We start from the raw sequence: 25,067 nt of genomic DNA on the forward strand, positions 1-25,067 counted from the left end.
AACAAATCACCAGAAGTATGATGAGGCAATTTCTCCCCACCATGTACATTCACAGACATTCTTTCACTTCTTGTATCCACAAATTAACTATGTATATTTACACCATGTCTTGATTTGTTGCAGGTCAACATTACATTAGTTTTTACATTTGAAAAGTTATCACTTTAATACTCATTGTACATGATCTCATCTGTATAATGAAATGAAAATTGAAGGGTTTCTCTGCAAATGGCCTTATGTCGTCTGAGATAGTGCAGCTTTCAGATAAGGCACTGTTACTAGTGTCTGTCAACAAGAGGCCAACATGTATGTGCTGAAACGTACACACCCCTCGAATACAGAAAGTGTGTTAGTGTGTCCTTTATCACAGATTAATCAAAAACAATTTCTACACTGTTTGTGTTGATAAGAGTTTTTCTGTAAAGCGCCACACTTTGGTGAATGATATTTAAGAAAACAAAGACATTTAAAGTTTAAAATAATGCAAATGACAATCATGGGTGTTTGAAAATGGCATCCAGTTGGCCCCTCTCTGCTGCTGGGACATAAATTCACCTGTTTGTATGCAGATTGAATGTAGTACACTGCTTTTTGTCTCTCTTTCAAATAAACACTCCTCCAAATGTTTGCGTTGCATAGGACCTGTTTCACCAACCACTGCACCCAGTTCTACAGATGTTATGCATTAGATCAAATGAAACGTTCATTCATGAAAAATGGCCATTGAGAAATGCTGCTTGAAGGAAAGCATTGCAAGTAGACGATCAGCAAAACAATCCATTTGATTTTTTTTGTCTGTTGTATGGTTCTGCCATGCAGCGTTTCAGAGAAAGAGTGAGAGTCCTGTGATATCACCAGACCTTCGGCAGCAAAGCATCCAAAGTTCATATGACCTTCACCTGAACATGGACAGTGAGGAATAGATGCTGCTCTGATAATCAGAGTCTCTCTCAGAGCCTGCCATTCAGATCGTTCAAATATGCACCTTTATTAATGAAACAGAGATTTGCAGCAGCGATCTAATGGGCTGATTCCTTGACAACGATGGGGGTAGGGCCAACTTTAGGGGATAAGTCTCTTGGGCTAGATGGTTTCTCTTCTTTCGGGGTGCTGGCTGTGTTTTTTTGGTAATTCCCAATTCCGAGCTTGGCCTCATCTGGAGTGTGTTCATTAGGAATCAGAGGAGCTGTAGTTTTCTGTCAAGAAAGGAATAATACAGTTAGAGTTAAAAGAAGGTGACTTGCCCTGCCATAATCTTTATATCTAAACGAGGATGCTGACACGTGGCTAAAAATCTTAGATTACAGCCATCATCACTTCAATTGCATTACATCTGCAGATTTTGACTTAAAACCTTTTTTCACATTCTAGTTATTGCTAGATTTGATTACTGCAACACTCAATAGTGGCAGTGCCTCTGCAGAACAGAATGCTACCCTTACTAAGGCTTTCTGTTCCAGCAAGAATCCAATTCAAAACTATTCCAGGCAGCAAACAGCTTTGTGCCACATCGTCTATGCGCATGTATGCCAAATCCTGTATATCAGCTTCAGGGGCCTGGTGTGTTTTTCCATTTTCATTGTAACGCCGCACTACTTCAGTGTCCCGATTCCTTAGTGGTCTAAGGATTCTGAGCGGTCCTGTGCCCCTATTTCTTCCCACAGGTTTAAAGACCTTTCACTTTACACAGTATCTAGGACACCACTCGCATTTCACTTACTCCCATTACACCATCCTTTGTATTTCTTAATTGTATTCTTTTGTACAACTTACAATCTTTTGTTATTTGTATGCATACTTCTTGTTACTAAAGCCTACATTAGCACATATACAGTGCAACACTGTCTCTAGCCTCATTCATTGCAGATTCACCAGCTGCCTTGTGTTTCTGCACTTTCCCATACAAATTACTTAATGTATTAAAACTTAACATGACATTACGGTACACTGAACCCACCCAAATGTAAAGTTGAGAGCGTGTCTATGCTTTACATTTTTTATTTATTTTAACAATTTCTTACCTTTAGCTTGGAGCACAATGGCAAAGCAAATAAGATGCCAGGGTTTGACTCCCATTTAAAGAATATTCTGAAGTGTAAAGGGTCACCAGAATAAATGTTGTGCCTCCATCAGCACCAAAACCCCACAAAACAATGGCTCCCATTATCTTGTTAAAAAAGCACACTGACAAACTACAAATTCTAAAAGTGTTCAGAAACATCCGGTGTAGGTCATACAGAAATATGTTTGCAAATGCTTGAAATGCAGCAGAGTAGTAGATGCTTTGAAGACTCACCACATTCACACCACACAAATACACACACTTACTGTGTTAGGCAAGGCAGGAGTGTTTGTGGTGGCAGTGACATCAGAAGCACCAGAAGAAGTAGAGACAGAAGGTTCTACAGGCATCACCCCTCGTCTGTCCAACACACTGAATAGACAGATAAACAAGAAGACAGAGATAGAGAGAAAGAGAGAGGGCATGAGAGAGGATGGGTAAATGTTTTAAATGTGCACAGAACATTTAGACCTTTTTAGATTTCTTCCAGTCATTATTATGAACAAAATCAGTAAAGTGCATACCTAGGGTAAGTTGGGCCACAGAGGACCTCACAGCAGTTCTTTATAATGTTCTTGTGACTGTATGGGTTCTGGATACGGTTCTTCCCTGACCACGATCCTTTAATCTGCACCATAAAGAAACAAAAACTTCATAAATGCTGGTTAAAAAAAACCTGCTATTTATCAGTCCAACCCATTTATCAACTACAGTTTAACTACCGTAATTTCCGGACTATTAAGCGCACCCAAATATAAGCCGCACCCACTGAATTTGACAAAGACTTTTATTTTGAACATAAATACACCGCACCTGTCTATAAGCCGCAGGTGCCTAAATTGAAACTAATGAACTTTACACAGGCTTTAACGAAAGACAGTGCCTGTTACACGGCTTGTATTTAAACAGTAGCCTACCAAGAAAGTCATTGTTTACTGTCTTCCTCCTTCCTTTCACAACTATTTCTCTCTGGAGTTTTTCTTTTGGCATCGTCGTGCGTTTAAAAATCAACATCGGTGAAGCTTTTCTCCCGATGCCGTGCAGCTCAGAACACAGGTGAAGTGCGTGTGTTTATGCCCGGTTGTTTTCAGCATGACGAATGATTCGCATTTCCTGTTGACAGTCCGAGTGAGCGGCAGGTCAAACATCAGAGGAACCTCGTCCATATTTATGATGTGGTGCAGCCCAATTCAGTGGGAGCACATCTGATTTAATATAAAGTATTTAATTGGTTCACCTGAACCTGTTCGGCAATTTCATTGGTCTAATGTTATGGGGCTCAGTTTTTTGTCTTGAAGCTTGTGAAACCGGGAAAACCCAGGAAAAATCCATAAATTAGCCGCTACGTTGTTTAAGCCGCGGGGTTCAAAGCGTGGGAACAAAGTAGCGGCTTATAGTCCGGAAAATAGGGTACTTACAAAAGTTTAGCATCTTCTGTCAAAACTAGTGCATTCACTTCACTTTCATAGGAGCTTTAACATTTTGGAAATTATTCAAATACATTATAAGTTTGTTGCATGTTCCACATTACCATTCAAAATTTAGTCCCCCTTTGCTGATATAATAACCACCACTCTTCTGAGAAGATGGTTCAATAGATTGGAGTGTGTTTGTGGAGATTTGTGCTCATTCAGCCAAAAGGGCATTAGTAAAGTCAGGTACTGATACGGGGTGAGAAAGCTTGTTATGCACTCTGTTATAATTCATCCCAAAAAAGTTCAGTAGGTTTGAGATCAGAGCTTTATAGTAGGCCACTCAAGATTATTCACATCAACACTTGTAGTTTATATCTTCATGAAGCTCACTATTGTTCACAAGGGCATTATCATGTTGGAAAAGGTTTAGGTCCCGTAGTTTAAGTAAATGGAATTTAATGCTACTGCATCCAAAGACTCGATTGTGTGCCTCCAACTTTATGGTAACATTTTGGGGAAGAAACACATATGGCTGTAAAAGTCAGGTGTCCATGTAGTGTATATATTTCATCATTCTTTACAATGCAAAGATCTCCCCTATTACATCTGTAAAATATGTGTAAATACTGCAAAATATAAATCTCCTATTCTCTTAGTGCTCTTAGTTTGCATGTTCTAATGGAGGCTGCAGTAGAAAAAGTTTCCTTCTAATATGTTTGCATTTATTTTGTAAGTATGGATCTATTTTAAATTATGTTGCATTTGTATTTGTGCAGGACGTTGTACAACGCTGAAACTGAGTAACAATATGGCAATTTTTTAAATATAAAAAATACAAAAACTATGGCACTACATATAGTAACATGCAAATTTTATATTTTATATTCACAAATTGCACTGTGTAGCTTTTTTTCTTTTACATTCAGTGTGTCGTGTGTAAAAAGAAAGAAGTGGAAGCTGCAGAGGGTGACAGCTGTTGATGTGCCTGACAGTCCGAGGGTACCAGCTGTCACAGTGTCTGGATGTTCTGGCTGTGATGCTTCAGCAACATTTACCAGACAGAGTGTGAAGTGAGTGGGCAGAATAGGCAGGATCCCTGATGACACTGCTAACTCAGGAAAGCCCGGAAAACACATGGAAATTTTTATTTATTGAAACAGTTGTTCTGAGTTGACCTTATATATATATATATATATATATATATATACATATACTTACAGATTATAAGTACTTGTGTGTGGAATTAATTAACCACCCTTTGGCTTTCATTATAAGCAAGTTTGCAGTTAATCAGATTTCATTCTTTTCTCAGGAAATTAAGATATAATGATTTGACATATAATGATTTAATGATCTCTAAACAATTTCAATAAAAATATATATCTTTTTTTGTCGAAGGTGAGCATCCTATCTCCAAAATATCATAAGTCGAGTGGTCATAGGTTGGGGTCTAACTGTATATTTAACATTAGTTAACATATTTATTAGTGATGCCTCATATCTGATTTCATCTACAAATTATCTAGCAAATTTATCTACATACATTTTATAAAGTGTCAAAATTTATAGCACTTTTGTGATTTGAATATAGTGGGTTCCAGCCATGTGGACATTGAGGACTTGGGGAAATTATTATATAAAATTTATTATTATGGTTATTTAATATTTATATTATAGAACTATTGCCACTGCCAACAAGCAGCATCAACTGCATAGCTGATTATTCAGCTTTATATTAGGCTTGTTTTCCTGTTTTGTTTTTGGAGGTTTCGATTGTTTCAATTTGAAAACAATTACATTTAAATTTGATTTGCTATTAAAAACTTTACAATTGTTTATTATGTTTTCAAGGGGTAAATTGTTAGAATTGAAAAGTCAATAAAACTAATTCCTAAAAGCATTAAACTAAATAGCGGTCTGTGGTAATCGCATATTCATTCAAAGGACTAGGAAAAGATGCTCTGGAATTCGCAAAAGAGTGTTTTATTTTTTCTTCTTCCTCGATGGAAATTATGAATGAAGTCCACGGTTTGATGACAGGATGGAGTCTTAATGGCTTCTATTTTCTGCCCTGCTGTGTTTAAATTAGAAACAAGATTTCTTATGAAAAGTCTCTAAACTCCAATTGTCTGTCATAGCTAATGAATAATAAAAATAGTAGCTGCCCTGTGAGATGAATCCTCAGGCTCAGGTTTGAAGGTGCCCCCAGCATCCACCCTTTTTGGTGTGTGTGCCTGTGAGTCATCTGTTCCAATATCCAATCTGTATTGCTGTCTATTATTAGCAAGATCAAATCCACATAGAAAAAAAGAGCCCCATGATTCAATGCACCAGGCAGGAATGGCCCCTACTGACAATGATTTTGTCTCTTTCTATGTCTCTCTTTCCCAGGCTCCTTCCATTCCACATTCTAAACAGTGGCAGAGACAAAAGCGGAATAATCATTATAAATGTGTTATAATAGTTAAGTGTAAAAACCCAATCCTATCAAGCTTTTGCAAACAAGTGTGCATGTAATGAAGTTGATTTCTGACTGTCAGGCCAAGGTGACACCTTAAACACCTCTGCGAGTCTGCCACAATTCAACGCACAACTGAATCTTTCCAGTCATGTGACAGGAAGCAGTAAGTCACACAAACATTTTCATGCATATCTATTTCACTTACATCTTCATTTGTGGTCTGATTGAGGGAGATCAGGTATGTATGGAACCCAGTCAGTCCCACAACTGACCAGAGTGTAAAGAAGCAGACCAGCACCTCCACCACAGTAGAGACGACAGTTAAGGAAATACAGACAGGAACATCAATATACTTTACTTCCTAGGCTGCACACTGTATCATATGGTGCATACTGTTTACCCTACAGTTATCAGTGCACTGCAAACAGCTATAAATAGAGCTTATCTGAGAATTTTCCATTTTACCTAACATCCGGCAATCTTTCTTAGCAAAATAACTGACTGGGCAGCAAAATAACTACTGGACTTCGCTCTTTAACAGGCTTAACATGTCTGAGACTCCTATTGGATGTGTACAAGCTTTTCTGAAGCTCAAAAAATGCTGACATTCAAGGATGAATATCTGCACAACATGGTAATAAACCTGTTGATGACCATTTTAGCAAGAAAATTATATATAAACATTTCCTTTGGTTTATTTTTTCAACTATTCAGAGTATGCATAGAGAGTTTATGTAATAATTTTAGTGTAAGGATATGTCCCAGGGGTTTCTTTAAGAGTGTTCACAAATCCGGAGTCCACTGATCCTGTAGAGAACATGACACAGGAACAAATAGCATTTGACATAACCAGATAAGTATAATATGGCATACCTCCATTTTTTATTAGCTGTGATATTTAAGCTGCATTTTGACTTAAACTTTGATCACAATCTTTGGAGTAATAAGCCGACTACAGCACTCTGTGAAATTCATTTGTTGCTTCTTGGCCCTCCTGATCTCTGCTCTCTCTCTTTCCTCCTCCCTCTCACCCTCACCCTGTCCACTCCCTTTCTGTATTTCAGTGGTAATAATCTAATAAAAAAAAGAAGATGAAAAGGAGGTCATGTTGACCAGCCCTTAACTATAGCCCCTTCTTTTAAAACAAACAACAGCTTGATGCTTTCCAATGGAAGCATGACCTTTATATTTTGCTCCCTCTTCCCCACCGGGTTTGCATTATAATTTAATTCCCAATAAATATGCCATGTATGTAAATAACTTCTTTATGGTGTTTCCACAAAGTGTAAAAATTCCAATGGTTCTTGACACTCACGTAGTACTACATGGACGATGTCGAAGGTGAAGATGTAGATGGTAAGGAGGGAGAGAGAGAGTGTAAATAGATAGAAGTAGCGGTAATTCCTCTTCCCGACACAGTTTCCAACCCATGGGCAATGATGGTCAAAGCGATCTACGAGAGAGAGAGAGAGAGAGAGAGAGAGAGAGAGAGAGAGAGAGAGAGAGAGTTGAATCTTCAGTATGCTGCTTGAAGTAGGGATGTACCTACTGTTGAGCATCATTATCAAGCGAATATTCACTCTAAATGCTAGAGTGAATTGAATGCAAATCAATAAGGTCCCCTATTGCACTAGATTATTTTATTTTTTATTCCTTATTTACTTATGCAACTCTGATTGTCTAGGAATAGTACCACCATATTAAATATAATTGGAAATATTGCCTATATGGAAATCTTTAATTTTAAAATTTACCAACCAACCATATTTAGAGTCAAAAACATGAACAAGTAATTGAATAAGAACAAAATTAAAATTCAGTGTCAAATGTCTGTATCTAGTAAGTGTCCAAAACAAAACAGGTAGTGAATATAAAGCATGAATATGAAGCATTACAGAGTATTAGTAATCGCTGTTTTAGTCCTATAGCAATAATAAAGTAGTTTCTTTTAGATTGCAAGCAAGAAGCATCTAAACCAGAATAGAATCACCGCAGCAGTTATTGATCGAAATCTGACCACAGGAATGCAACACTTTTTTTTTTTTTTTTTTTTTTTTTGAGTAAGACACAAAAGCATGAAAAATATCTACATATTACTTTTCAGTCGCTAAAACTACAAAAGGGAACACAAAACTATTAGAAGTGAACTTTGGTGTATTATGACAGAAATATTCTGGCAAAACCAAAAATTGTGCACAAGTAACTCAGAAGGCAGATACTAATGATAATCGATAGTAGTATTAACAGAAAGGCTTTATGCTGGGGATTCCCAAATAAAATACAATAAAGACAAACTGGGTGTCATCTTTTACAAATATCTGCATCCGACCAAAAAAAAGTCAGTATCAGAGGAGTATTGTGTATCAGCCTATACGCAGAGCTCATATATCAGAATCAAATCACAGATAGTAAAAAGGGATCAGTGTATGTCTGGCTCCGAAGCTTACTGGAAGCAAGAAGACAATGAAAGCTCACGTCTTTGTGGAGACGTGAACCTGCTCACGATAAAGAAAAGCGCAGCTCTAAACGCTTACATAGGCAGATAATCTTTTCTACAAGATTATCCCTGCAGGAAACATTCAACTCTGGTAGGGGGTGGAGGGGGACGCATAATACTTGTCTGCACCAGGGGCTGATTAAAAAAAGAAAATAAAAAATATATATACTATGGATCTCAAAAATATTAATAATAATAAAAAAAAAACTTCAGTAAAATAGCTTTGCTTATTACTTATTTCATACTCATCAGAAGACCTGGCCCCTGGGCACAATCAATGAAATATGGCAAGTTCTATTCTCTCTGTGTGTGTGTGTGTGTGTGTGAGAGAAAGTGTGTGTGTGTGTGTGTGTGTGTGTGTGTGTGTGTGTGTGTGTGTGTGTGTGAAAGTGTGTGTCAGACAGTGCAGCAGGTGCACACAGCTCAGACAGACAGCCCTGTGTTCACAATGACTGTGCAAAGGGAAAAAAAAAAGGTATGCTTTCATGTAGACATTTCTTTACACACAGCACATACCTCAGTTCTCAATATGTATACTTTCTACCTCACCTCTCATTGATGTAGGATTAAGTATAGTACCCTTATTAGAGGGGAATGTTCTCCATTTTAGACATATTCCACCCCATTCGCAGAATAAAAGAATGTCAAAATGGAGAAAAAGATTTTAAAAGCAAAAAACAATTAAAACAATTCAATTAAACAAAAGTTTACACCACCTGTTTCACACATTACTTTCTATTATTTTGTTCACAAAAGCCCTGCATTGGACAGTTTTGTTTTTTTTTGCCATAAAATAAATTAATAATGCATCATGCCAAAAGAGAGCTCTTAGCATCACCAGGGACCCCATGCACTCTAACAACTGCCTGTTTACTTTGCACATGGTACGGTTTTCAGTCACGCACAACGAGCCCGAGGGACAGCTTCTACACAAGAGCTGTCAAGTTGTAGATTTCCACTCATTCCCAGACACTCATCTTTAGAACTGTTTAGTTGCTGGTTCATAATCACTTGCACATTGTCATTAAACTGCAACATTAGAATACTGTTCAGCCACTCAATCACATTGTGCAACATGTCATTATACAATCAGAACTGGAATGTGTGATACTATGACTGGCTAAACTGTAACACATACACTACATATCCAAAAGTATGCAAACATCTGAAAATCACATTTATATGTGCTTGTTCGAAAAGAATGGGCAATAGCACAGAGAGTCCCCCTTACTGTTATAATAAAGTACAAGATCAGGCATAACATTAGGACCACTGACAGGTGAAGTGAATAACACTGATTATCGCTTCATCATGGCAACTGTTTTTGTGGGATGTATTAAGCAGCAATTGAACCTTTTGTCCTTAAAGTTGATGTATTAGAAGCAGGAGAAATGGGCAAGCATAAGGAATTAAGCGAGTATGACAAAATTGTGGTGTCTAGACGACTGGGTCAGAGCATCTCCACAACTGCTGCTCTTGTGGGCTGTTTCCGGTCTACAGTGGTCAGTGTCTATCAAAAGTGCTCCAAGGAAGGAACAGTGGCAAACCAACAACAGGGTCATGAGCGCTGAAGGCTCATTGATCCACGTAGGGAGTGAAGGCTGGTCCGTGTGGTCCGATCCAACAAATAAGCTCCTGTAGCTCAAACTGCTGAAGAAGTTCATGCTGGTTCTGATAGAAAGGTGTCCAAATACACAGTGCATTGCAGTTTGTTGCGTATGGGGCTGTGTAGCCACAAACCAGTCAGGGTAACACATGGCACCAGGATGCACTATGTGAAGAAGGCAAGCCGGTAGAGGAAGTGCGATTCTTTGGCCAATGTCCTGCTGGGAAAACTTGGGTCCAGCCATCCATGATGTTACATGATCCTGCTTGATCATATCTGTGCTTCAAAAACACTTGAAAAATCAAAAACACAAAAATACATCTGTAAGGAATTAAGAAACCATATCTTGAATATCTTTTCATAACCTTCTTCTTCTTCTTTAGGCTGCTCCCATTAGGGGTTGCCACAGCGGATCATCCGTTTTCATACTACTCTGTCATCTACATCTGCCTCTTTCAAACCAACTACCTGCATGTTTTCCTTCACCACATCCATGAACCCCCTCTTTGGCCTTCCTCTTTTCCTCCTTCCTGGCGGCTCCATCCTCAGCAATCTCCTACCAGTATACCCCATGTCCCTCCTCTGCACATGTTCAAACCATCTCAATCGCGCCTCCCTCACTCCAAAACGTCCTATATGCGCTGGTCCTCTAATAAACTAGTTTCTAATCCTGTCCATCCTCGTCACTCCCAATGAAAATCTCAACATCTTCAGCTCTGCTACCTCCAGCTCAGCCTCAAGACCTTTTAGTCAAAATATCTTTTCATAAACATTGTAACCAAATGTCCAAAAGACAGCCATCAAATCTATTGACAAAAAAAAAACAAAAAAAAAAAAACTACCCAACAAAAATAATTCCTAAAGAAATTCTTAAGATCAAGGTTTTTTTTTTTTTTTGGAATCGCTCAACCAAAAAACAAAAAACTACATCTACTTTTGAAAAACCTTAACTTTCTACTTTTAAGTAATGTTCTTTTGCTGGTGACTTTGATAAACTGCACACAAAAGTAAAGTGGTTTCACCTTTCCAACTGTTATTCAGCACCCATCTTGTGAACTAAAACTTTTAAATGGCTACTTTACTCATATATGCACACACACAAACACACACACACACACAGAACACCCACCCACACAGTTGTCGCAGATGCTACAGTGGGAAGCACGAGGAGGGCGGAAGATCTTGCAGGTATAGCAGTACTTTAGCTTGACAATCTGGTTGTTGATCTGCACGTTCCTGATGCGGGGAGGAGGACGCTGTCCAGCCGGTACATTGCCATTAGCTGCCTCTGTAAAACCAAGAGAATCAATTTGGTTTTAATGTAGCTGCATTCACAAGCAGGCATGATACACAGCAATGCAATGCAACATGTATAGTTTATGAAATACACACAGATCTCACAGAGGTACAGTTTAGGTAAGTCATGCACAATTAATTTTTTTATGAGGTATTATTATAAGTATGTAAATTAGAAGACTAGAGAAATTGAAAAGCTGGCAATTTTACAACAGACAATTAATTGTGTAATTCAGTAAATTCCTGGTTATTTCACACACAAGCGCACACATGCACACACTTCACTTGGTCAGCTGCTGCCTTCACATTAGGCTTGGCACTATAGTTTGTGTGTAAATGACAGAAGATTTTGATTAGTGGTGCTCACTGGTTTTCTGTCAATGCTCTTGCAGTAAAGTGCTAACAGCTTAATGTTTACTCAGGGACCAAGCTTTAAATAAATTGAGGTGAAAAAACAAAACAGCTCTCTTAAAATCAGCATGCCTGTAGCTTATAAAGTCTATAGCGCATCTGTTCTCAGAGCCAATGCGTACACACTTTAGGGTTTGCATAGTAAATACTGACCTTCACAAGACTGAATGTGCAAAATCATATAATCTTATCATATAATAAGTGTTCCAGAAGAACCTTTGGTCAGATGAATACAGTCTTTAAAAGCAACCCTCAGCATGATCCAGCATAAGTCTATTCATGGTTTTATATTTGAAAGCACAATGAAATCTAATACTTACCAATTACTTTTTTGTAAACTTTTCTAGGGCCAAAAGCTTATCAAACAAAGCTTAGTGGTTTTCCCAAAAAAAAAAAACTCACACGTGCGCAACGAGGTTTGACAACACAATACAATGACCACTTGATAGTATGTAGCCACACCTATTCATTGTGTTTGCTTGTGTTACTTAGTCATGGCCACATTGTAATGATCTCATTCTGACGCTGTTCTGAAGTCATCAATATGCTTTAGGATTCTGCTCTCATGTATTAATTATCATTATGTATTACTCTCATGTATTAAAAAGCATTTCACTGCATGTCTTACCCTGTATTTATGTATGTATATGTGAGAAATAAAATTTTATTTGATTTTAATTATTTTTTGTCAAAACCAAAAAAAAAATATCTCATGGTCTTCATGTTTTGAATTTCTTTAACTAGGGCACAACATGAGTAGACAAGTTTGTTTTACTATAATAAAAGGCATTTTACAAGGACAGTGAGTAACAATATTTGCAATCTTTTGCCAAAAAAAACCTATTGACCTATTAATGGCTTTAAATAAAACAGAGACAAAAATGAATTTTGCTTCCAGTGATAAACTCCTGTGTTCTGACGCAGCAGCTCTCAACTGGCCATAATAATACAAATTAAATCATAAAAAAAAGAAAAGAAGGGAAAAAAAACAGGATTCAGCATCACATTATAAGTGCACAGAATAAAAAACAAGCCCAGATCCTACAAGGAACATTGTACTATTTAACAGCTCTGTAAAAGTCCAGGTTCCATGCATATAGATTGCTACAATGGCAATGAGAACTTCTTCTAAATATAGCTAAACATTAACAGGAGATCTCATTTATCAGCTCTGTCATGTGAAGTGTTTCTGCGTTGTCACACCCACTCTTCCTCATAATGCTGAGAGGCAAAAGAAAGATAGGATGGAGGAAAGATGAAAAGAGAGACATGCATGCAGAGGTGGGGGCAGGGTGGGGGTGGGGAGGATGAGAAAGATTCGACTGCAGACCGCACTAGTAAAGATGGGCGAGGCACAACATAGCAGTGCATGTGTATCACCAGCTCAAATCATAAGGTCAAAATATTATTCAATGTGTACCCACAAGTCCGTTCTAATAACAAGGTCATGGCCGAAAACAAATGTTACATTACGCTCACCAACCGAAATTCCACTCATCTTAAATGTGTCTAGCCAGAATTGGGCTGCAACAGTTGCTTAGCAGCTTGTTACTAAGCAAAATAGCCAATTACCTATGGTTGTTTTGCAACTTCCTGCCATCAGCATTAAGACTAAATGAGAACACATTCAGTGATATAGTTTCACACTGTCACTTCACAGTCACTTGACATACTGTAACATATGCCACAAATATATTAAATCATTAAAAGACATAAGAATGCAAAATACAAATGTCAATATTGAAACCTTAAGCATCACCAAAAATGAGAATAATCTGCTTAATATAAAATATGATTTTTAAATAAAACATCAATAAAGTTTAATTGAATAGCGCCTTATGGCAGCGGTCCCCAACCTTTTTTGCGCCACGGACCGGTTTAATGTCAGAAAATATTTTCACGGACCGGCCTTTAAGGTGTGGGGGATAAATACAAAAAAATTAAATGATACGATCTGCATAAAAACTGGTATTTTCCAAATATAATAATAAACATGAATCCACTGTGTTGTTTTTTGTTTATTTTGCTAGCTTGGGGGTTTCAATTTAGCAGTAATTTATTATGTGTTAACGGCTGGAGCAGCCCCTTTAAGAAGGTAGTGGATGGAGGTAAGACGTGACTGAGGCATCATGACATGCATCAAAAGTGAGTCATATACAGATGTGGTGGAGAGAATCGGGTAATTTTCCAAAATAAAACATCATTCAGAATCAGATAATAAACAAAGCGGAAATAATGTTATGCATTTTTCGGTGCGGCCCGGTAACAATTGACCCGGTCATAAGTCATCTACATCAGTTACAAAAGACAGTTTAGGTCATGTTTAGATGGCTTTAATTACCTTGTCCTATGTCACTATATAGATTTCACTGTGCTGCAAGTTTTGTATAGTTTGGGCTAGATTTGTTAAACATTTCAATTTTTTCCACCAGAAATTCTCTGGAAATATTGGTCCAATATTTATACTGAGCATACGATTAGTGCCTAGGACAACTCTAAGACAATATGCATATGGGAAAGAAAATGAAAACCATTTTTCTATTCCATCCATCTTTTCCAGCCCCCTCTAAAGCCATCAAAAAGCTAACTTGTTATAAACCCTGCAGATCTAAATTGATGACTTACAAACAGTGCTTACAAAATGGCAAGAAATTGGCTTTGTGTGTTCTAGTGACTGGGCACATATTTAAATGTATTGTCTTTAATGTACGCCTGAAAAGCCTGAGAAAATTAGTTTAAGCTCTGCTGATAATAAACAACTAAATAGTTTCCCAATATAAAATGCAATAATGAATTTAAACACATTGGCTCAGAGCAGGAAGATTGACAAATGGTCAAGAAATCACATCACTGTCTGCAATTCTTGAGAAGGCTTAGGAAATTAGGCCTTTCGATTCCAAATCCTTAAAAACATTTATAGGTGCACAGTCATGCTCAATCACAGTAAAGTGCACAGTACACTTACTGCTTGAACTTACTTTTTGTTTCTTGCATTTGAACTATAGTAATTTTGTAACTTAATAAAGTTGTCTTGTGTTTTTCATAATTTATGTCACAGGCTGCTGGGAGGATTCACAGAATAAGAATTTTATTGAATAGTGTAACAGATAAATAAATTCTTGAATCTGGTGAGTAAATCATCATCCTGCCTTTGCCCCAAGGCTTTTAGACATGCTATTGCCAACCTCATTATCCTCCCCTATGCCCTCTTGTAATCATGAAATCCTAAAAACACACTCACCAATCTCCATCTCAATGAAGTTGGCTTCCTCAGGTAGGGCGCGGGGAAGCACACCAGGGTCACTGAAGCTGGTCCTCAACAGCATAGCCATGACAAAGAGGAACAGAACCACAGCAAAGACAGGGATAGCTGCAGAAAGGTGGACAGCCAGGTACGGGCACCTACAAGGGTCGAAACACAAACACTGTGATCACAAATCTTTTTCCCATGGGACTTAATACAGTTTATACACAGATTCGTTGTTGGAACATGCCAGAGAATCAAAAGATAACCTTAGATACACTGAACACACAACAGGATGCCATCTAAGCTCAACAATTCTGCAAAAGTAAACAGAGGAAATGTGTGCTGTATTTCTCCTGAGATCAAACAAAGCTGCACACACTGCTTGTATATTCCACAACTCGTAGAACCATTTGAAAGTAGAAATATTACTTTAATAAACAAACATCAGAATACTACCAGAATAATACCAGAATACAAAAAACAAGAACACAAATATAGAAAGCGTAAGTGGCTCTGATTCAATTTCACCTTGTGAATCAGTTTTTATGCTAAAAAGTAATTGGTACTGCAGGTGGTAGCCAGAGATAATTGCTCTCTCTTTATACTTCCTGGCTATTTTTAATCTCTAGTTTTGGGCTTTTAATTGAGTCCTTGTCACAAAATGTGGCATGAGGCACAGGTATTCAAGAGGATGAAGAAGATACTGAGAGCTAAACAATTACACAAGGAGAGCTAGACAGGGCCATAGAAAGGCAAAACCCAGAAGTAGAACCATTATCTGTACCTTTGTGCAAGGAGAAACAGGAGGAGCACTGCCAGAGCCCTACGAAATGACCTCCAGTAGGTTACTGGTATGTATGTTTCTGACCAAACATGACTGAGCACATGTGACAGACATGAAAGAGTATGGAAATGCCATTGAAAATGTTGCAACGTCATCAACATCATGCAGGAAGACCGGATTGGTGGTGGGTCAGTGATGGTCCCCCTTTTACCACATTTGACAACTGAAATTGTGTAGCTTCAAATCCTAATGACAAACCAGTGTCAATTTTAAACCTATTAATAAGCAGAAAATGTGGAGATGGCGGCGTATTTCTTCATAGCAGATAAACATTGCCATTCTTCAGTCATAGATAAGAGCGTTTTAAAATCTGGAATAGTGAATGGTAAGGCTATGGGGTTACACAGAAGAATCTGGGCAGATCCCATTATTTTAGTGGGCAACTTGGGTGCTATAAAACTACTTCCTCATGCTCAGTACAACCTCGCCACTGCATTGAGCTATTAATAGAGGACGCTCGAGTCTCCTCCCACTCAGCTGCATGTGGAGTGCTCCTGCACTACTAATGTATGAGCTGTATATCACTGTTATCGTCCTTGCATGGTGACAGTTTATTTCACATGCTGCGATAAACACATCTGCTTTAAATTCATAGGGAGTGGATATCTAACTGCTTGCATTTAACATAGATCCACACTGATGCCACACCATAAAGCTTTGCAGCTCTTTTCATCAATCCAATAGGAGCATTGGCAGCCACTTCCTCGCTGTGACGTTACGTTGCTGGGCAGCTTGCCTTTTTCGGCTGCTCTCTGACATGGTGCCAAGTCCAGCAGATCAATTCTGCTGGGTTTCAGCACAGCAACAGAGCAACAGGGGAAAACAGCAATCCACATGACAACATAATTTCCCCATAGGCAAGTGGAAATGAGTTTAACAATAAGTTGTCTCAAAACTGGGTAGACAAGTGTGGTACATCAGCATAAACGATCTACAGCATTTAACCAGTGGGACAGGTATGGTCTGTTTAGTTGGTGTTGCTTGTCACCAGGAATGAATTTAAAAGGGAACAATATATCCAATCATTAAAAAATTCCACTGCTATAAGACAACACAAGGGACCAGTGGGTGTGTTAGTGTGTTAGTATGCGTGTCTTTCTTCTATACCATCATTGTCCTGGTGACTACTATGCACCTCAGATCAGCTTCATCATTACTTCCCATCACAGCTCTAAGCTTCCTGTACCCTCACACTCCAGTGCATATGATAGTGCTCCAGCAATCAATAAAAATGATCGACTATTAGATTAAAACTTCTTTTTTTTTCTCCACCCAAATTATGAATCACTGTCAACCATGACAACCATCATTTGCTGCTTTTAAAAACACATGAAGCACTTAGCAGGTTAGAAGTCTCTCTCTAAGACTATTGTCCCTCAACTGCAGTGCAACAGAAAATTGGTTCAGATTTTTCATTACAGTCAAATGGTCTAGATTAGGTGAATAATAATATTAATAATAATAATAATAACAACATTAGCATAAACCCCTTATCACAGTCTCCCAGCAGCACAGTCTGGCCACTTATCCCCCTGTCAGTGGGGCCTTTTTTTCTCTAGTTGCTCTTTATAAGTCAATAGATTTTACTTTGGGTGTTTATCCCACACAAACATACACTCTTTATACACCTGTGATGATGCAGAGTTGGAGAGAGAGAAAGAGAGAGATATCGAGAGAGAAAGAAAAAGAGAGAGAGAGAGAGAGAGAGCGCGTGAGTGGGGGGGGGGGGGGGGGGGGCAATCAATACTACTGCATTATCAGGCTGCTCTGTGGGTGGTTCAGTACAGATGCTTGGGGTGGGGGTACTTAGCCATCATTACCAACAGCCTTCTAGAAGAGCATCCGCTATTGCACTAGGGAGAAAGGAAAGGGTGGGTAGGGAAATGGCTGTTTGACGCACAAAGAATGAGTACGATTCGTAAGCACAGGGCACATTCATGGGTTAATTAAAGAGAAAGGAGATATCAACCTGCTATCAATAAGGCAAAAAGACAATATTAAACAATATAAATATATTGTGCATTACTACAGTCGAATTGGTTACTGCATTGCACATTGCTAAATATAAACATTTATGAATTTAATGTACAAATGTAAAGGTTTTATCGCTTTTAAAAAGCATAAATATGTAAAATAGCTTAAGAAATTTGGCCAAAAAAAATTTTTAGATAAAAAATCCATTCAAGTGATTTGAGATTGTAACAATACACTACCTCTATTATAATTATATTTAGTTTAGCCAAATTATAAGGGCATCAACAAAGTCCAAAATGTCCTTTTAATCTGATGTCCTTCATTCAAACTCCTTTTAAAAGCCCAACCCTCTAAAGGAACTTTCACACACTGTGCAACATTGTGAAGCAGCAGGAATTCAGTTACACACCTTAATTCAGACCGACAAACTTAGCACTACCTACACTGACTGAATTTATAGCTCTGATCCTTTGTTACAACCAACCTATTTGGTCTGTTATGTTGAACAAGCTTAACCTTCATGAATGCCAAATATTACGTTTTTAAATACAGGTGGTAAAAGTACGATCGAATAAAAATCTTTATAATTTTGTAGAACAATGCATCAAAAAAATATAGTATGCATTTCGAAAGACAGATCGTAGATAGTACCATACGCGTCATAGTTCGAAGGTTCTGGATTACAGTGCTAAACATTTTGTCCAGTTTTACACTGGGTTTTCCATGTTCAAATGTAGATGGAGTGGATACTCTAAACTCAATTTGTAAGCATGTGATTTTTGTGATGTCTTGTGAGGCATTGGAGCCCCTTCCAGGATGGAGTCTTGCCCTGTGGCCTCTGTTCTGGACTTTAGGTTCGAAATAACAGAACAGAATAAAGTGCATGCTGAAAATAAAAGAAAGATTCAAATAAATAAATGAAGCAAAAAAGCTCCCTGTGAAAATCTCATTAATCAGTAATCCAGGTAGAAGACTGGGAAATTGAAAAGCAGCATTGTTCTTTCAGCACAGGAGGTAACCTGATGATTATATGCATTTTTTAGCACAATACTTACTGTTAGCCCCTTACTGTTTCTTGCTAAGCATTCCCAATATCCGGTAGCTGGCAAGGAATAGCTTGTTGACATTCTCTATTTCATACTTAAGTGTAATAATAATAATAATAATAATAATAATAATAATAATAATACCTCCCCTAACAAACACATACATGCAAATACAGGCAGACACACTGTACTGGAATATTGTTAAACTATGAAAGCTTATTTTGTTAAATTGGCTCATATTTCAAGTAGCATTGGTTAGCTAGCTACATAATGTCTGGTAGGATCACTGTAGAAGGATACCAGATTACACTAAAAACTGCCAAGCCAAGCCTACTAAAATAATGATCCGTTTACACACAAAGCAAGTTTTCATGCCCTTTAATCTCTCTGGGACTTATGGTGGTGATTTAACCCCTGGCACTTCTGTTGTTTATACCTTTACTTGACAAATTCTTTTCAGGTCAATTACTATCATTTTCTTTGTTTCATGTTAAGGCTATTTGGGATCATGAGAGCTTGTCAGCAAACACTACTGGTCAATTTCCAGCCAAAGATTACAAAATACATCAATAAGACAGAATCTTATGCTGATCTCTTACAACACCATGCTAGCACTTCGATTGCTGCTTTATATGTAAAACATATTCAAGTCTGCAGACACACAAACCTCAGAATAAGAAAAGATGTGATCTTTGTGACTTTGATAATGGCATGTATACTGGTACCTAGTGGGCTGAAAAAAGAAAGAGGGTGTTAATTACATTTATCTAAACTGTCCAGGGGTACAACCTGAGGTGGTTATCTGCTGTTGTAGCACATCCACCTCAAGATTCAAAGTTTTCTGCATGCTGAGATGCTTTTCAGCTCAACATGGTTGTAACATGTGATTAACTGAGTTACTATAGGCTTCCTGGCAGCTCTACACAATCTGGTCATTGTCCTCTGAACTCTTTAATTAACAAGGCATTTCAACAACAAGGAACTGTCGCTCACTCATTGTTTTCTTACACTATTGCCTACACTAGAGATTGTGGTGCATAAAAGTCGCAGGAGATCAGCAGTTTCTGAAATACTCAAACCAGCTCAACAGGTAGCAATGTCCATCCTACAGTTAAAGTCGCACAGCCTACAGTTTTTCTTCATGCTGTAGTTTGATGTGAATGTTACCTGAAGTCCTATGGCTTGTTGATTAGATAACTACTTTAATGTGCAGCTCCCCGGGTGTTCCTACTAAAGTGGTCTATTAGTGTATATCTTATATCTTAATTATAAACTGTTTCTGAAAATGAATATGTACTACAAAAATACTGCCAACAATTTGCTTGGTATTGAACAATACACTAGAGCAAATTGAAGATATTGTATTGTAAATGCTACCCTATTAGACGTTGTGATCTCTCATAAAGACCTTTGCCAGTGTCGTTTCTTTGTTTGCGTTACAGCAATCCCATTAAATCGAAAAGTCAGAGTGCACCTCGCAAAGGACACCACTGCATAACTGAGGTGTGTATTCCCTTTAAAGAGCAGCTGCAGACTAGTGTCTTACTAGACAGAGAGTTTTTGTTATAAGTTTTTTGTTTGCTTGTATAATTGTTTTTTTTAAGGCACTGACATGGCAGTTTGGCAGTGTAAAATTTAAATGTAACTTATAATGGTGTAGATTGTCAGAAAGGCAAGATGCACAATGCCTGATCCTAGATAGAAAGTTCTTCAGCAACTATATTATTTACAGAGCAAATTACTTATATATATATAGAACAAGGTTAAAATTCAATTATGTAAAACAAGGACTCTATGATTTCAGAGAAAAGTAAACGGAAAGGTTTTGGCATGTATTAGCCATAACAGAGATTGCATCATTTAACAACAAACCAAATCTACCAGGAAAGTGCAGAAGGTCCACCTTTCAACAGAGCAAACCTAAAATGCCTATGGTTTTATGAAGGGTGACATTTTCAGCAGTTACTGTTCATGACACAGAGGAACAGGTAGACAATGGAACTGATTGATTGTCTGATAAATTAAAGAAAAGGCTTTAATGGATGTCGAAGTTTCAGATTGATAGATTAAAAGTGGTTTGTGAACATAAGAAACCTTTTTTTTCTCCCCATGTTACCATATTTACCAATTCATATCTTCCTGCTGAGCAACAGAACCCATTAAAAAAAATAATAACCTAAATATTTACATTCAGGGAGATAGAGGTCATCAGGAAAACAGCTACCTTCTGTAAAAATCCATTTATGATCTGAAGGGAATTACAGCTGGGTGGAAAAGGAAGTATTTAGCCTAAATTTCTTCCACAGAAGCGCAGAATGAAACAAATGCTATGCCAGGAAGGGATAATATTTCACCTCCGAAGGCCTGAATTATTTCACACATGCCCTGTTCACTGCAAAATTTAACATTGCACCATATAACAATTAAATACCTGTAGACAGAGGGGAAGAACAACTGAAAATGAATGCACTGCGGTTTGGGGGACAGTCCACCTGATAGTACAGCAGTAAGGAGCAACAGAGTAGTAGTTATATTGAGTAATACCGAGAAGCGTCACAAGAATATACAAAAGCACAGTTTTTAAACTGACTATGATTTCTATCTGACAGAAGACGTAGAGAGAAACAGAGAGACTAATTGGTGCATTGCTCTTTAATCTGTCCCTCTGGGCTGCCTTGCTATGGAACATTTCAGGCACATAAACCAGTCTGATGGGAAATGGCCTAACTTTGTCCAGGATCAGAAAAATCACAGTGGGACACTCAGCTTAAAATTTTTAGTTTAGTGTTTCTGCATATAAACATCAAAATCCATTAATCCCTTATGACTAAAGTCAACTAATATAAAACAACTGGAAGCATTTTGCTGGAATGTTCTTATTTAATTTTATTCTTATAAAAGTTTTTATTTTATATTAATATGTTCTGCACTTTATTTGGCGAGGACACTTTGGAGGAAAATTGTTCTATTTCACTGTGTATGGTTGAAATGACAATAAAAGCTTCTTGACTTGACTTATTTTAGGCTGCTGTCAATCCGTTAGAGCAATGGTGATGGAGAACGGTATCCACCCAGCACTTCATGAGTCCTATCCAGCCCACTTGCAAAAATATCAACGCTCTTTTTTGCAAGATTTCGTATGTGTAAACTGGAAGACAAATACTACATACAACAATCAGTGGAATAACAATAGAGGTGTGAAAAAAAAATCAAAAACCTGACTCCTGCTTTCGCATATTACAATTTCTTTCATATGTGATGATTCGAAATATCCTCATCTAACTACATATAATATTCATCAACAACAAACAGCTGGTCACATGTTACAAATTTAAATATGTATAATACATACATGTAATTAATGCATGATCCAGTTGATCTACATGGGCTTCTTATAGGCTTTATTTAGTTTCTGAAATTTGATATTTAATCTACTTACAATGTGCTAAGCCTATTTTATCCCCTAAACATTACCATTAGTCCACCATAAAGATGCAGCACATTTGACTCAAATAGCTACATAATGGAACGTGTCAAGTTACACTCCTAAACTGTAGCTTAATATCTGTTATTTTCTCCCTATGAAGCATAGTTAACAGTAAATCCAAGGTGAACACTGTGTACAGTAAATACCCCATCAGCCATGAGAAAACCCTACCTGACAAATAGCTGTAAGTTATAAATAAGTTTTGTCACATACACAGAGAATACAACTATATCCTGTACACCGCAGAATGATCACAGTAAGGGCTTAATGATGTGTGCAAAGCTTAATATACCCAATTTCCGCATTCCTTTAGTTTGTTATAAAAATAGAAGTGTACGTTAAAATCTCAGCAAGATTCTTTTATCAGATGTGCCTTTCTAGAGAAGGATCGTTGGAACCACCACCTTGTAAAATGAGAAAACATGATGGAAGTGCTTAACAATACCATTTCATATGCCCACGTGCTGCAAAAGCCTGAAGAACAGCTTGAATTGTAGAAAACCAAAAAGTGGTTTTGTTAAGTTGTGTACAACCACAAATAAGAAAAAAATGATGATGATAGTAAAGGCAAGCCATTATTTAGGACATACCATACATCTGGAGGCCTAACATTGCACATTGCGAACAGAGGTACAAGTGGATGTACTGAATATACTTTTTAAAAAATGTAATAAAACAAAAGGGTCAGCATTGCTGTCAGTAGTGGTCTGAACATTGGGTTGGTATCGAAACGTCTAATAATTTCCAAACCATCCCAATGATGCTTTTTGTTCCAGGATATTGTGTTACTGGGACTGACACAACACTGGGCATGCGCATAAACACAGGAGACAAGCAGCATTTAATCATTTCAGCATCATGCACATAAGGTTTCACATAACTTAACACCAGAACCTTCTGTAGAATTTTTCAGCGCTTGCAGCTCTCATATAAGTATGGAAAGATATCAGAAATGGAAATTAGCTGGGTCGGTGCCTATTTAGCGTTAAAAGCAACCTGATGTCAAAGTAAACCAGAAGCAAAATGAGCGGCAGAAATGATCAAGAATACTGTATGCATACATTTCTATCAGGGCGGAGAAAAATCTAAAGATGCAACCCAATGCACATCACATCTCAGAAAACCTCAGGCTGACAATAAACTTGTTTCTATCGGAATCTAATGGTATTAAGCAGCACAAAGGAAGTAACATACCAGGCCCTGGTGTCGATTTTACTATAAGGTATGATGCTGCAACCTGCCGTGTTCAGGAAGCTCAGATTAGGCCACAACATGCTTACAATGAAGGAGGAAAATGTATTTTATTGAGATAACTTACTCGAATGCGAAGAAGAGAGAGCAGGTCCCGATGATGAGAAAGAGGGTGAGGTAAAACACTCCTTTCTGTCTTGCCATCATCACACGGCCATCGCAGCAGAAAGTGTTCTTTCCTGGCAGCTTTTCCCATTTTCGGGTCATCTTTTTCGAAATCATGACGGCCGACATGGTGATAGATTTTGTATTTATTTATTATAACTAGTATTTCAGAGCAATGATTTAAAGGTCCTGTGCTGTCTTGTCTTTCTCAATAATCACTGCGGGTTGCGATATGAATCAGTGGCTTGTAAAAACAAAGCAAACGATGACAGCCTTCAACACTTCAAGTCTCAATTTGGGAGCTTTTTTGCATTTTCTTTCTCACAAACCCAACATGTTCGTGGATTCACATGTTCAGGAGGCTTTCGGTCATCCGAGCAGTTGCTCCTCAGGGTTGTAGGACATGCGGCGATCAGGCTGTACGCTGTGGATCCCTGCCTGGCTTTGAATCCTCAGTTGGTAGTGTGAAATGTTTAGGGAAATCTAACACAGTCCTCTTCCAGCGACACGCATTTCCCATGCCAGTGCTCCAAGGAGTCCGAAAATCTCGTTTAATAACAATACTGAAAGAAATGAAACAGATCCTTCAGGCACAGCTGGAGACTGGACCTTGACCGACTGACATTCATGTCATGTCATTTATTAGCGCAGTAAACATGCATCATCCCGTCCACATACTGTGGATACATTTACACTCACTGAGATCTTTTTTTCCTCCCTTGGAAAGTGGACCAGGCTCCAGAAACGCTAAAATGAAATTTGTGATAATGATGATAAATTACTGATTGATCAGTACTCGCGGAATTTTCTGCGCCAGGCGGAAAGCAGGATTGTGAATGGGAGCAGGAAACACGCCTAGATTGAAGCGACTCATCTTAAAGGGCCAGTGCTTTATTGAGGCTCCAGGAACAAAGGAAAAGCAAAAGCCATTTCATTTCCATCCTGTCACAGAGCCCTATTCAAAACACCAACAGTATTTTTTGACTATTAGGTGAGGCCATCAACTCCTTCCACGGTTGCTCTTTTTTTTGTTTTGTTATTGTGGTTTTTTTAACCGCTAATGGATCATTTATATTTTCAATATATATTTATAAATAAAATTGAGTATTATTGCACTAGACGTACAGATTTATATTAATAAAAGTGGTATTGCACGTGTATTATTTTATTGCATGCAATACCACTTTTATTAATATAAATCTGTACGTCTATGAATCTAAATATGTACTTTTTTGTGCATTAATATTTAATTTATTTTATTTATAACAAAAAACCGTGCAATAACTTTTATACTTGAATTCTTTTTTTGTTTATTTTGCTTTTTTTTCCATGTGCAACTGGAAGCCTTGTCACCAAAACAAATTC

The 25,067-nt window shown here is 37.8% G+C and overlaps 1 protein-coding gene across 2 annotated transcripts; it reads right to left on the reverse strand.

The window, feature by feature from the left end:
* Positions 1–345: 345 nt before the first annotated feature.
* zdhhc9 (zinc finger DHHC-type palmitoyltransferase 9) lies at positions 346–24,566 on the reverse strand. Of its 2 annotated transcripts, XM_046850057.1 has the most exons (10): positions 24,402–24,566; positions 23,665–24,265; positions 14,990–15,150; positions 11,171–11,329; positions 7,254–7,391; positions 6,697–6,745; positions 6,144–6,246; positions 2,587–2,690; positions 2,329–2,434; positions 346–1,196 (listed from the first exon to the last, which is right to left on the reverse strand). In XM_046850057.1, exons 2-10 carry the CDS (start codon positions 23,829–23,831, stop codon positions 1,020–1,022), a joined length of 1,164 nt encoding a protein of 387 aa, XP_046706013.1. In that variant the 5' UTR covers positions 23,832–24,265; positions 24,402–24,566; the 3' UTR covers positions 346–1,019. The 2 variants fall into 2 exon arrangements, with proteins under 2 accessions (XP_046706013.1, XP_046706012.1); XM_046850056.1 differs by having other exon boundaries at positions 23,665–24,566.
* Positions 24,567–25,067: the final 501 nt, after the last annotated feature.

Source organism: Silurus meridionalis, chromosome 5 (genome assembly GCF_014805685.1).
Source record: "Silurus meridionalis isolate SWU-2019-XX chromosome 5, ASM1480568v1, whole genome shotgun sequence".
NCBI lineage: Eukaryota > Metazoa > Chordata > Actinopteri > Siluriformes > Siluridae > Silurus > Silurus meridionalis.

Bases quoted from the DNA above. Each gene is read 5' to 3' on its own strand.
- zdhhc9 (XM_046850057.1), bottom strand. From the start codon at position 23,831: ATGTCGGCCGTCATGATTTCGAAAAAGATGACCCGAAAATGGGAAAAG. The intron at 2,435-2,586 runs GTATGCACTTTA...CTGTCTATTCAG, and splicing joins TGTGGCCCAACTTACCCTAG to TGTGTTGGACAGACGAGGGG. The intron at 1,197-2,328 runs GTAAGTGTGTGT...CTTTCTTGACAG, and splicing joins CTCCTGCCTTGCCTAACACA to AAAACTACAGCTCCTCTGAT.